At 39.6% G+C, this 14,661-nt stretch overlaps 2 protein-coding genes across 2 annotated transcripts in view; one reads left to right on the plus strand and one right to left on the minus strand.

Annotated features, from left to right (window-relative positions):
• Positions 1-1,711, plus strand: part of NBEAL1 (neurobeachin-like 1) — a gene marked incomplete at its 5' end in the record, with an annotated part of 56,599 nt that extends 54,888 nt beyond the window's left edge. The window contains 1 exon segment of the mRNA XM_010156591.1: positions 1,610-1,711. Within this exon segment, the coding sequence (XP_010154893.1) occupies positions 1,610-1,711 (102 nt within the window).
• Positions 1,712-7,930: 6,219 nt separating this feature from the next.
• Positions 7,931-13,672, minus strand: LOC104504315 (alpha-aspartyl dipeptidase-like; the record flags this gene model as incomplete). The annotated part of the gene is made up of 6 exons (XM_010156592.1): positions 7,931-8,430; positions 8,936-9,018; positions 9,808-9,867; positions 11,363-11,536; positions 12,932-13,011; positions 13,598-13,672. Coding segments are annotated over 6 exons (551 nt in total), but the record flags the coding sequence as incomplete, so codon positions are not given.
• Positions 13,673-14,661: the final 989 nt, after the last annotated feature.

The raw sequence follows: 14,661 nt of genomic DNA on the forward strand, positions 1-14,661 counted from the left end.
TACTGTAGAATTAACAAAGAGCTGCTTATGATGTGGTTAAATGTATGTTTGCAACAGCAGTTTTAAAGTTGCTGTCATTTCTAAGCTTCCTATTCCATAGAAAAGATCTTTTGTAGTCTGAAATTTGTGTGTCGTTAGACTGAAGGCTTTTTGTTTTCCTTTTTTTAGTTCTTAATCACATCTATTTTTCTAACTATGGAGAAAGTATTGTTCCAAAGACTGGATTCCTTTTATGAATATAGAGGCTTTCCAATGACTTTTTCAGGATTTTCTGTTTATAATTCAGATGATCTGCAAGCTTAACCATGTAAATAGATTTTAAAAAACCCCACAAACAGATAAGGAACACCCATTCTGTCCCAGATTTTCTAGTTTTCTAAAATGGCATCAATCAGTATATTTAAGAGGTGTGTGTATGTGGGGTATTTATTTGTTGATTGGTTCATTTGTAGTTTGGAAGTAATATATTAATTCCTAGAACGTTGCAGAAGACAGTGTTGTAGTTCAGTGCTGTAGTTCTGGCTTTTGGTGGTGACACTGATCCTTAGGATAAAGGGAGACACCAACCTTTATTGTGCATAAAGTGAAATGCTGCTTGGTATTAAGATTGGCCTTTAGTGTTTCTGCACTGACAGGATCCAGTATGAAGTATAATAAACGTTTTTGTGTTTTTAACAATTAGCTGTTTGGGATGTTGCAGAAGTCTGGGGGATTATCAGTTGTTAGTGTTAATCCCTGTTAGCACTTTTTTAGAACGCTTTTCTAGAACGCTGCTGCTGTGATGATACAGTTCTTGAGCATGCTTGATTTCTAGTACTAACTGCTGGGAACTGTTCTCAAACTTGTGCTGTTAAGGCGTACATCTTGTTAATTAAACTGCAAGGGATTTCCTATCCTAATCAGCTGCCAGGCTGATCACTACTGGCCAATCATAAGCCTTGTACTTAAGGAGTAAATGAAAAGTTTCTTACAAATTGTCAGATTGCAGATCTATTAGATGCTGGATTTAATATGGCCTCTGGTTGTTTGTTATCGCTCATTACTTAGGGAATATTCAGTATGAATTACTTCTGGTTTAAATTTTACTCTGAACACTTTGAGATCTTTGGAAAACTATAAATTTGACACCAGGAGATAACCCTTCTCTTTTCTTCATTCTGCCATCAATGCCCTGCATTTTGGTTATCTTTTGCTATTCACTTCTAGCAATTTCTGTTTGAAATCTCTAAAATAAAATGTCCTTTCTGCTGATTTGCTTCCTTTTTGCTTGACGTTCACCTCTTTCCTATCAAAATAACAATCTAACCACTGTTTCTAAGCCGTTAGAACTAGGTTAAGTATTAAATACATATTACTTGGCAATATCCCTTTAACTGTTCAAAATCAGAGGGGACTGTGATGAGTGTTTTGTCTGTTGTTTTTTTTGTCAGTCCAAAAATCATCCCGAAGTGTTAACTTTTGGTTTGTTTTCAAATAATTTTTGTTGGTGTGATTTTGTTTATGCGGCACGTTGTAGTGCCTGCATGTCACCAGAATCAGTGTCTGAATTCCTTTTTAATTTATCCACCTTATCCCTTCCCTCTCGTTTCTCTGAATTACTTTTAAACAGATGCGCTCAGGTCAGCTTTCCCGAAAGCTGTGGGGATCAAGCAAAAGGCTCAGCCAGATTTCATCAGGAGAGACTGAATATAACACTCAAGATTCCAAGTGATTGCTGCTTCTACCTTCTCTCATGGATTCCAGAAACGTTTAATTTTTTTGGTCACTTTAAGTGTATATCCCAACTTTCAGGGGCTTCCTTCTTAAGTTTGTTGAAGATGAACGTATGGTAGAGGTATAGTAATAAGCATATGTACTCATGAAAGCTAGCTTGACTGAATATTTTTCCTTAACTGTGTTGACTTGATCGCAGCAGAATCCCTCTCTAAATAGCTGCTAAAACTGTGTTTTAGAAAACAAGGCAAGAGAAAAAAAACACCAAACCTCCAAACCCAAGCTTGCTAATTGAATTTAAGATAAGTAGCATTTGATTTAAAGCTGAATAGGGCCATATGCTCCTTGATCACAAAGAAGATATTTGGCTTTGCTTTGGCAGTATTGCAGTTCCCCAACGGTGAATTAAAATTCTGGCAGTTGCAGTGGTTGGATTCAAAATTGGGATAGCTGACAGTTATGACCTTTCAAATACCTTTTTTTAGCCCAATGAACAATTTATTGCAATTTGTTCCTGTAAATGGCTATTGCTATCATTTATGTAGTTCCAGTTTTAGGCTGTTCTGCAAGGAACATCTGTTTTGCACTACTTGATTATCAGATTGTCAGAAATTGTTTGAAGTACAGACATGAATATCGTCAAAGGTGTTGAAGGTGGTGAAGGAGCTGAAGGAGGTAGGAAATGCTTGCTGCTGCAAATTATTTATATTGTTAAATAGATTAAGATATACACCAAGAAATCCCTAATATATTTAATATCTTGAAGTACAGAGGAAGAATCAGTATCTATATTGGTCAAAGATTGATATGCTTCATTAGTAAAGCAACTCCTACAAATAAAAGATAGATTTCCACTGCAAAATCATTTAAACAACACTACAGCACAATGTAATTAAATAGCACCTGTTTGTTTCTTGGCTTGGTGTTCACCAAACCAGTTGTTAGCCATCTTTTTTTTCCCCTGTAAAATCAAGTAGGGAAACAGATAATGTATCCATTTTCAAGATGTGTTTAAGACCTGGGAAAAGAAAATGTCAGATCCTTAGATGTGCTGTATCCAACAAAATAGTTATGGATTGTATGCTATATTTTGGAGAAGCCACCACTGAATTTTTTAGTTTAGCGATGTGTGTGTTCTCCTGTCAGTCTGACATTTTTATGTTGTTAATGGTTTAAATGATAAACCCCATACTGTTAGAAAACGGTTAGCCTGGTGATGAGGGGAAAAATAGCAATTTTTGGATCAGCGAGTGAAGGTGTGTGTGCCTGTGCATATATGTGTGTGTATCTGTGTATATATGTGTATATATATGTATGTATGTCTATTTAAAGGAGGAAATACTGTGGGAGAAGGGGAGTATAGATATAAAGCAGAGCTGTAAGTGATTGTTAGCTGGTATGTTCCCTTTTGGCTACCCCTTTCTTCTTTCTACCATCACCTTCCTTGTTATTTTTATTTATTTATGGAAATAAATGTGTGTTGTATCTCCTATAAGTACTATCAGATATTCCCTGTGGTTGGGGAGCTGTTGAACTACCTGAGGAACTCCATAACGTGTAAACTCTTTCCATTTTTTGGTTAACTTTTAGCACAATATTTATTAACTTTGTAGAAATAGTAATACCTCTTTACCCCACAACAGGATCATCTATAAAAGCTCTGTTAGTCTTATTAAAACTGTTTTTGCCTTCTCAATTTCTTTTAATGGGAAAAAACCCCACCCCAAACCCCTGTTAATGACTGATTAGTGTGCTATGAAGAAAGTTGTGTTGTTTTTCCTTAACTTTTGTAAACGAAATTATAAATCAGACTAGTGAACAAGAGGATCTGTGCAGAGTTGCAATATTCTGACTAATCACTGTGACAGTCTGGATCATCTGGAAAGTTAGGAGAAAGTAAGAATTATTTGCCTGAGTCACTTGCTACAACAGCGCTAAATTTCCAAAAGTAGTGGTGTGTTTTTTCAGACTCCATGTATGTAAAAAACACCACGTTTCATACTTTGGTATAAGCTATAGAGAAATGAAAAATACTATTTTTAATCAATTACCTTTCCAGTAAGAATATTAAAGATACTCTGGAAGTATTAGGTGTGTACAGGAGAATGTGAAGTGTTTGTCCATCATGATTTCCTGAAGAAGAGATTTCAGGGGAGCTCATTTGAGAGTAGTTTAGAAGAATTTCAGCTCAGAATGTTATTTTTCTGTATTATGGGAAGTTGAAAAAAAGAACTCATCTGGAGCATTGAGATAATGTTTTTTAGAAGTATGCATGTATGTTCTGTTTTTAAATGCATACGTGAGGTTGTGTTTATTTGCAGGGGAAGGGGCAGGAAATTACGATGTTTTGGGCTACCAGCATTGAGTGGGAAAATTGAGATTGGTCTTTTGTAATGTTTTGTGAAAGCATAGTTTTCTTTTTGTCACTTGCACAGAGGGGTTCACATACGAGTCTGAAAATGTCCTACTGCAGGTTAGGTACGTTTATACAACAGTTGAATTAATGTTTTTAGTAGCTTAATATTAAAGAATATTGAATATACTGTGTCAGTTTGAGTAAAATACCATGTAGTTGCGATAATGGGGGATGAAAGAGTTGGTGGAGAAGGGCTTTGACACTTGAATGCCATCATTTCAGTGCTGCACAAGCATTAGGTGATCTTCACAAATGTGGGGGACGACAGGTTTAAATGTGGGTAGTTCTTGGGCTTGCAAATTTAAAGCTAGTTTGTGCTCTACACAAGGGGCAGCAGGAGAGTGAGGAGGGCAGCAGGTGAGCTCTGAGATGCTTCACGCTCTGTGCAGAATTGCAGCTACCATTGCCTTTTGATCTTTTATCTGGCCCTTAAGGATGGGAGGTATACACCATCACATGCTTAGCGTAATTGCCAGGGGCAAAGACCCCCGTAGGTTTGAGAAGGTCTGCACTTTGCCTTTATCGATAACTAGCTTTAAGTAAAATACATATATTTGGCAAGTGTGAGTGTTAGCTGGTATGTTGTTTCTTTCAGTTGCAGCTTACTTGTGTAAGTCTTTTAAAAAGTAGAAGATTTTTTTTTTTTCTGATCAGCTGTTTAGGTTGGTTGAATTGCAGTGCACTAAATTAGTGAAATGATTTTCATAATCCTTTTATTTCCTCAAGTCAGTAAAGCTTAGGATCACATCTTGGTTTTCATGTAGTACTGATAAGATTCTCCTGGTTTTAAACTGAGATTTATTTAAGTGTAAAGAAGTAAAGCTGTGAGATGAGAGAATTCTGATTAGGAATTCGGAATAAACAAGTCTGAAGTGACAATTGTTTCATAACACTATATATATCAGAGTCTTTTTGGTGGTACCTTCTTACATTTAATATTTGGAAAAACCCTAATGTTATTTATCAAAGTCTAAGATATGCTTACCTTTGAAGCTGACTAAATAAGTAGGAGTGTAAATATATATATGTATGTAAAAGAAACTGAAAACTGACTCTCCATTCATAGCTGTATATAAGTGAGATCAAATAGTTAGCAGTATTGAGTAACTTCTCCCTAGCACAGTTTTGAAATTGCATACCAAAGGATAATATTTACAAGACATCTCTCCTTTTTTGACTAAAATGTTTGTTTATCAATTTACTTATCATTCTTGATAGTATTTTTGTTGTCTTTTTATCTATAGTGAAGAATCTTATCTATTCTGTATTTTGTACTATATGAGCATTCACAAAGTGGAATGTTTGCTGTTCAAGTTAGCATCTGACTTACTCTGTATCAGTACACTTGTGGTCTAATACTTGCTCATAGGATATCTAGAAAACACATCTTCTGTCATCCATGTACCTTACCAACACCAGCAGTTGCTTTATAAGGATCCTCTTCAAAGTTGCATTTCTGTGCCCTTTAAATGAAGTGCAAAGAACTAAGTTTCTGTACTGTAAGATTTCTCTGTGGGACTGGTAACAGTCCTACATCAGTCTGTTTTAAGGTAGTCCTGCAGGAATATTAAATTTATTTTTATTTGAAATGCACAATAATAAGGTAGGTCTTCAACTCTTGCCTTAGTCAATGGGAACTGCATACTTTACTTCTCTAGACCATATCTCCCTCTTCCCTGTTTCCTCTGCAAGTCTTTCCCAATCTCAATTAAGAAAATAATTAGAAAGTATACATACAGCAACCCAGTGCTTCACAAAGCTTTTACTATGTCTGTGTATTTAGTTGATGTGTGTCTGTATACGGATTATGGTAGGGTGCTTTAGAGCTAGGGAGGAGAATGGAGGAGGTGTCAGCCTCCTTCCACTCCTACCTTGAGAGTCTGGGTGGACACATGCTGTTTGTTGTCACCTTAAGGCACTCCTCTCTTCCACTGTTGAATACCCCCTTGCTGGCTGGGCTAGATGTTCAGGCTAGATGATGTAAGTTGGTGGTGGGTTGGTGGGTTTTGGGGTTTTTTTAGCTTTTCAAAGAATTAAAAAAACCCACCACATATAAATGCATCTCAGTGTGAACCGAAGGCCTGATCTAATAAATAATGTTAGATGAAAGCACTGTATAGGGTTATATATAATTGGGTGAAAATTCAAGCATGTGCTTCAGTGCTTTCTAGAATGGGCTTTCATGCTCTTTAGATTGAAAAGCTGTTGGTTTCAGCTGTAAACATGACACTTGTTAGTCTTTTTTTGGGGGGAGTAATAGTTTTTGTGCAGTCATGCACATGTGGCTTCATTGTCTATCAATGTGACTCAACTGAAGTGTTTGGAAGATGTCTGTCTTTCCATCCCAAGGAGCCAAATTCTCACTATTACTAATTGCCCTTGTTAGCACATACTTTTAAGGGAAGCAAAGGTTTTCTGAAAAGCTACTACAGTTAAAAAACCAAAACCAAAAAACAAACAAACCCCACCAAACTCAATACTCTTGTCCCATTTTTCACTATTATAGTCATTAGATGCCTGAATGCAGAATTGCCTCTGAGTGCCAGCATAGCATGTTCGGCACAGTTTGAGTCGAGTGCTATTCATCTTACTGCAGTCTTGAACACCTCATACATGAGGAACTGCTTTTTGTGTTTAATTAAAGGTACCCTTCGTTCGGTTTTCATTCACCTTTTTGCTGCTCATCTGTGGAAGAAAACTGGTGCATCTTTCTCTGTTACCACTTACCCAAAGGTCCCAGGCAAAATAGGTGTTTTAATTCTTTTCTTCAGGAAAGAGTTCCTCCGGTCGTGTGTTCTTCCTATTTTTGTCTACTAGACTTGGTAAATTTGGCAAGTATTTCCAGAGCTTAGGACTGTGATTTTACTCAGCACAGACACAATTTCATAATACATCTTCTGTCCCAGAAGCATGATTGTCAGTATAGATTATGGTTTAAAGCTGCTAAGGTGTTCTGAGATCGAAATATAAAAACATCCAGCCATACTTATAGATCTAACTGAACTTAAAGGCCACTTGTTTATTTAGCTTCCTGTCTAGTCAGTATATTCCTCTTGAGGGAGCCATAATTGAAGTAACTTTTTAAAATAAATTTCATCTTGCACCTGACAGAACTGCTTTAGTCATACGTAGCTGTAAGCTTTTGCTTAAAGAAAGCCACTGGAGTGGGGGAAATTCAAGGGGAACTTGTGATTCAACCCTTCACTATGCAGGAGCAGCTTAATACCAGATTAGAGAAATGCTGCTTGTCAGACGTACCTTCCTTTGGTCAGTGTTTTCATGGAAGCTGAGATGTTACTCAGTTTGCTTGGTGAATTTTTACTAAAGCTAATGATGGAGTGGAAACAAAGGCCTTACAGCAACAGTTGACCATATCTTCTGATAATTCTTATGGATTGTGCAATTATGTGATTATAAATGTATTTTTAAATGCCAAAAAAATGCCTTTTTAAGAGGTAAATGTTAGGTCTGAAGAGTGTTGGAAATAATTACTTTCAAAATTGAGCCTTCAGGCACTGTAACGAACTTACTGTCAGTCTTCTGTGCAATATATTTTTCCCTTCTGGGTGCTTTACAAGTATACTGTATGTCTTCTTTTGTTTTGATCAGTATGTTTTAAGAGTGTGTATATTGGCTAATGATGGATTTTTTTCTGTACAGCATGGTGGAAGATGTTCTAAAATTTTGCACTTTTCTAGGATTTGCAAGTTTGTAACCTGACAATTTTTAACATGCACACTTTTGTACATAATTAGCATTGTATATATTTAACATGAGTCTGAAGCAAATAAAAGGAATTGAATGCATCATTTCTTCCTTTATTAACAGCACAAATATGAGACTAATAGTGTGGGAGTACACTAAACAAACAAATCTTCCATTTAGCAGGTAAAGCTAGGCAGTGGGATCAGCTGACTCAGTGTCCTGTCTTAATTGTATTAATTTTTTTGGTGGGGGAGGAATCAAAGTGGATACAGGAATGTATAGGCCCTTTCAAACTAAGAATAGCTATACTTATTCAAGTATTGTAATGAAAATTGTTTTTTTGCTGGGAAAGAGACATGTCAGAGATCTGAATTAGGATGGGGAAAAGAGCCCACTAATGCATATTTATCTTTATTTATAAAGCTAAGTTCTCCACCCACCCTGGGACTGGCAGCATCTCTTGCCTTCCTTCTCATTGTCTTTCCAAGTAGTGACTTTTGCTGCAGAATATGCAAGGCTACATGTTCTGGAGATTACTGTCAATCAGAAGGAAACTGAAATCTGTTCCAGGCTCATGTTCAGTTGGTTTCTTGCCCCTGTAAACATAACAAACCATGCTGTGAGCTTTAACAGGAGCTAGGACTACTGTGCTTCCATCTGTTACTAGGGACAGAACAAGGCATCCTTTCCCATAACAGGCCAGAGTTTTGACTCCCTTCCTTGCCTGCATCATGGGACATACTTATTAATGTTCCTTTGACTAAAGACATGAATTCCCTTGTTCTAGAGTTCAATGCATTATGGCCAAACTGGCATTCCCCTGCCCTTCAACATAGTTACTATAGTTTGGAAATAATAAGCATCAGTGGATGTAAAGCTACAGCACTTACCCAGTAATTTAGTCATCCTTTGGAGTGCTGTCATATTGCCTGCTCCTTTGGACCATAAAGCAATGCTCATGTTTTCCCCAAAGAGAATTGGGAGCAAGGGATTAGGTTTGCTGAGGGGGGGACAGGCAGCATGTGTGAGGAGTCTAATAGAAGTGTCTCTTCCTTTCTGTCTGAAGGAGGATATCCATTCAAATTCAAAGGAAGCATTTACCTCAAAAACAGACGTGCTCCTGTCACTCCTTGCAAGGTGGCTTTGTCTCCTTCCACTAGCAGCATCGCACCTTCTCGCAAGCCCTAGTGTAGGTGGAAACATTTCATGTTTTTTTCAGCTATTTGACAGACTAGAAGGCACGTCACAAGCAGGCCAGTCCTAGTGCAGCTCGCCACGACTACACACAAGACTTTCTCACCTATTTCTAACAAAGATGCCAAGACAAAATTAGGTGAGTTTTAGGAGCTGGTTTTCTAGTTTATTTTATTTTTCCCTTTTAAAGAAGGAGAAACTGTTAAGGAGAAAAGGAGAATGCGTTTTCCATGATTACTTCCTCTCCCACAGCTCTTAGATTTAGTCTGGGCCAGGCAACAGCCAGCTGGGTTTGTTAGAGCACAAACTCTATACTCCAAGCTCAAGCACAGGAACAGGAAGCCCAGAGGTCCTACTTCCTCAGCTAGGCATACTGTAATTATGAACTTACTACTGAATGAGCAAATTCTGAAACCTAACAGAATGTGAAGTTAAGAATATCTGCAAAAAGATTAAGGGGAGGTATCTTACCATCTGCATGCACACCACCCCCAACATGCAACATACGAGTCGTGGCTAGTGACTGGAAAGATCAGAGCTGCCTAAAATAGTGTGTTTGGCAACAGGACTCCAAGCATCTAATAGGCAGAATGCATTTCATTTGTTCTAACCCATTTTCTCCAAGTAAGCAAGATCCAAGGTTGAAGCTCTTAGCAAGCATATAACTAGCCCCTGTAAGGCTTGTCAGGCAGGGGAACTCACATGGAAAGCTAGCAAGAATGAATTTGAAATATTTATTATGTTAAGGTCAGGAGCTTCCTGATGGGGAAACTACGCACCAGAACTGGAGGGGTGTTTGGTTCTTCATGGTATTGACGAATTCTTTCCTCTCTTGTCTCCTGCAATAAGAAGTTTAGATTTAGCTGCCCAGGCGGTAAGGTAGGCCTTGGAGCTATCCAAGCAGCATAACACTGAGCAATTTTGTGACGTCAAACGAAGCCGGTGCTTCCCCTCAAGCAGAATGCTTTCATTACACTAATGTATTGAAGGAAGAGGCAGGATTGACTTCTACAAATTTGTTTTTACCCTTCATCGCTAGCACCAATTGCTGTAGGTTGATCAAACAGAACTCTCGCAATCCCTACACTGCAAAGCCTCAAAACTTACTTCCACCTAATTCATCCAGCTTTTTTTTTTTTTTAATGCTATCTCTATGTGTTCACCCACAGAACAAGAGCACTGAGGAAGGTGGTGGAAACAAAGGCCTGAGATGCCACCTTCATGAAAGCGGGTAGCGAGCCACGGATTTCCACTGGCTAAATATCTGCTTGCTTCTCCTCAAGTAGGTATTATACTGAAGAATTTCCTTCTGTGAACAGCTCTGCCATGTTTCCTGAGGGTTTGCTGCTGAACTGAGCAACGGTAGTTAAAGAAACCAAACTAGGAGGATTTGTTGGTAAGGAAACACAGGAACACAACAGGGACTTGGTAGAGCACAGAGCTTCCAGTCTCCTCTTGGAGAAACAGCAGAAGTTACTTATAGGGAAAAGGCTGTCTGCTTACCTAGTGAGAGCTGATTAAATGAGTGCATACAATTTCATCTCAATTCTAGAAGCACACCCTGATCCTCCATCTCTCCAGTGTCCCCTAATTCTTAATACTTCTAACCATGAAGAAATTTTGATTGCAAGGAGGAAAGTATTTGGGCTGTTAAGCACCACAGAAAACTGTTCTCTTAGGAATTAGCTCCTGAGAAGCTATGAAAGAATCAGCTCCTCCATACAGTGGAGATGTCAGTCTTAGTGCTTGATGGGTAAAGTGGTTTTCTTTCAACTATACTAGTACATGTGCTTGCTCAGTACTGGGCATTACAGGGTGTGCTCCCCACAGGGCCATTAGTGCCCAAGTATTGTCTTACAAAACAGGTTTATATGCAATCTTAAGATCTGCCTGTTTTGATGGTTCCTTCAAAACTTGAGGTATTTAATTCCCTTAATGTACGTTTGTCAGGTCTTCTCAAGCAGCAGGCAAGACAGACTATGGCAGGACTTCCCAGAAACACACCGTGTTGCGTCTTCACACTTGAAGTTTACCTCTCTCGCTTCCCTCTGCTGTCACCCCCCCACGCCATTCCACGCCAGGTATGAGGCAACAGTATTTCAGACATTGCAAAGCTGCTGTTTGGGAAAAACACGTTGTTCCACCTCAGTAATCCTGTTGCCAACTCCTCTTCCCACTCAAAAGCTTTAGGAGGCAGTAAAATGTTACTGCCTCACTGGCATTTCCAACTGGTCTAGGGAGCAGCTGTTAGCCATTCTATAGCTTTGTAATGCCTCACATATCATTCCACCTCTCACCCTGATTACTGAGTTAGCTCTGGTGTACTTTACTTACACCCATGTGAGTGCTTTTAACATCAGGGTCCAGGTAGTGGGGGTTAATGTTAAAAGGCACTAAACCCAGGGCCTGCAAGGAAGGTGGATAAACTATTGGCATATCATTGGTAGTATTGATGCTGACAGTAGCAACGTTAGTTCCTGCGCTGGATCCCATGTAAGGAATCCCATCCTGAAAGACAAAAGCAATGATTAGTGTGTAGTATCACAACTAGGAACTGCATTTTATAACATCTTCTATCAATTTCAGAGACTCAGCAATCAGATTGGACTTAGTCCTTCTGGCTCATCTCACTACTAACTTGACAAGTGAAGAGCAGAACAAGAATGCAGGTTTTGAGGTGGGCAGTAGTTTGTATGTGTCATGGTGGTCAGAGAACTAGCTGTTCAATGTCCTGTACTCGCAACTCTGACCCCGTCACAAGAGAGAACTTAAAAGGTTTTCTAGTGCATATATTGGGCTTTGCTATTAAGAGAGGTGAGGCTTGTCTATATTGCACTTACAGGAAATACCTGAACTAGCTTATAATTAGCTACTGAGGAGGGTATACCATATGAAGCTGAGTACACTGTTGCCACAGCTTCAGCTGACCAGTACCTGTGACCAGCCAGTTCAGATGTTACTACTACGTAGAGTACTATGTCCTATGCTGTACATAGAAGGACTCCACACAAACATACAGGTATATGGATAATGCTGAACAATTTGTAAAAATAAACTATCTTGAGAGAACTAGTGCTAATATAACCAAATAGCTATCTAGACTTCACTGGGATTTGAACATTTTCTGGCTCTTCTGCCCACAACAGGCATTGAATTTCTGGATGTTAAGATAGCGTAGCTAACCTTTCTTCCTGGCATCTAGCCTTTTCAAACATACTGTGTTTGCATAAATCTGCCTGAAGTTGTTTCAAGTTCCACATTGCTAGGGGAGCACCTCGCTTCTGTTCTCCTCCGTGGATGGCACATCTTTGCTGTCCCTTGCAAGATTCACCAGCCATAATGGGGCTGCTGACCAAAAGAGCTTGGTGGCACTCATACCCCTCAATTCCAGCTCAAAGAGGTACCCAAGGTACACCATTACACCATTTTCAATGTCAACAGGACATTGGCTAAGAGGTGTGCATGGATCCAACTGTATTGTCAATTTATTAGCAGACAACCTGCAACTTGAATGCAACTATATTAACAAGATAAAAAGTGGTCATCTCAAGCTGAAAAACAGGGTTTCTGGACATAGATTAAATCCTGTACTACTCTTCAGTGGTATCTGAAGTTGAGGGGCTTACTTCTGAGGTACTATGCAGCACTATACAGCCCAAGGTCTTGTAGTCCCACATCTGGGAAACTGGCCTAGAAAGATTGCTGACTCTAGTCTTTTCAGGCTTCTGTGATTAAAGACAGCATTATTTGGCCACAGATGTCAGTTCATCAGATTGCATGAGATGGCTCCATTTTTGAAGTATATTAAAAACAAAGACCTAGAATCAACTTGGATGTGTGTGAACAAACGCTTATGCATGAGATCCTGCCACTGAGACTTGGCTTGTGCCCTGTGGTTTTTACCTCAAGAACTCTTTTCCTGATCTCCTGTATCAGACTGTTGTCATACAGAGCTTTCAGGAGACGGAATGTGTTCCCACCTCCTGCAGAAAGAGAGTCCAGCTTGTTTATCGTGCTTTCACCACCAGTTTTAATTGAAGCCTTTAAAAACTTGGCATGCTCTGTGATTTCTATGCTCTATTTAGGGTAGTATCCTGCTTTGAGCAGCAGTAAAACCAGAAGCTTCAGAAGAATGGTCATTGGGCAGGCCATGGGGTCAAGCCCCACATCCTTCTGCTAACACTGATGCTGGCTGTTTGACAGTAGATGCTGTTCTAATACCCAGGAGCATGGTATTAGGACTACGCTTAGTTTGAGCATAGTAGCCCTAAATCTTCTTAGACTTGATAAAGTGATGATCCAGCTGTGATGATCATGTTTTTAACACTGAAGTACTGTTCAAATGAGTAATTTGAAACTTACTGGAGAAGTTCCATTAATAAATCTCTCCTACTTCCCTCTCCACAAATAAATTTAGGGTCTTACTGTTCCAAATTACTGTTTTCTGTAGTTTCTAATAATTGCTAGGCCCAACTTTTTAGTTGTTGTTTCTACAGTACCAGCTCTGAGCAGAACTAATCCAGTGCCTTTATATAAACACCTCATCAGGGAGCAAGAAGTGACACTTACCAATAAATATTGCTTCAGATTTTCTTACAGCTTCCACTGGATCACAAGATTCATGAATGCTGTCTAGTCCATAACCTTAAATGAAAAGGTATTTACCTTTACCACTTCAGTTTACTGGATGCATGTGGTATGTCCAATCCCTCCCTGCCCTCCCACCCCATCTGATAAGGTGCTAAATGTCTCACCAGACAACCAGGGAAATTTTGAATTCTATAGTGTAAAACCAGACTATGTCTTACATTAGTGCAAGGCTTCTGCATCCAGCTGTACCAAGGGAAATGCTTGCTTTCTGGATATACGTGCTTGGTGTCTAAGAGCAGAGCATTTCACTCAGCAGGTGCACGCTGAGCCACAAAGTCCTGCCGAGCATTACCGGCTAACTAGAAAATAAGGAAAAAGCTCACTCTTCAGCTTGGCTGTGAGTCTGAACAGGATCTGCTATCACTGGGCTAGTATTACTAGAGGAAATATCTGAGGTGGTGGTGGTTTTTTGTTTTTGTAACGGTTACAATGCCTGGCTTTGACAGATTTGCCCTGCTGGGACACACTGCGTACAGGAAGTGCCAGGAGAGGCAGAGGAGCATGGACATTCGATAGCAGCAATCTTTCTGCAAGCCAAGGAGCAAAGTGTGCTGCCTGGGGAAGTGAGTACTGATTATTACTACAGTAACAGGTCCAAAGTTACCCTGACCGGTGATAGGTATTAGGTGGAGGTGTTACTGTAGGCTGCTCTGGAAAGATCTTTGCTTGAAGCAAAGCTCAGTTGCTGTTCACCATGGAAATACCTGGCTCGCTGAAGGACATTATAGTAATGGTCTTAACAGCAGGAAGTGTTCTCTCATGTGAGTGAGGAGGATAAAAAGATGCCACTTACATTCAGGAACAAAAACTTCCGCCCTGAAGTGGTTAGAAGTGTTTGCAGCAAGATTTCTGCCGGAGGCCTCTACCTCATCTACTTGTACCTCCCGGCTGCTCTCGCTCCCTGGCTGACCTAACTTCAGGGGTGCAGCGGAGGTAGCCAAAGCCCCCTCCGCCGCCGCCCGCGGCGCTGCCCCCGCGGAGCG

This window comes from Eurypyga helias, unplaced genomic scaffold (genome assembly GCF_000690775.1).
Source record: "Eurypyga helias isolate BGI_N326 unplaced genomic scaffold, ASM69077v1 scaffold13818, whole genome shotgun sequence".
NCBI lineage: Eukaryota > Metazoa > Chordata > Aves > Eurypygiformes > Eurypygidae > Eurypyga > Eurypyga helias.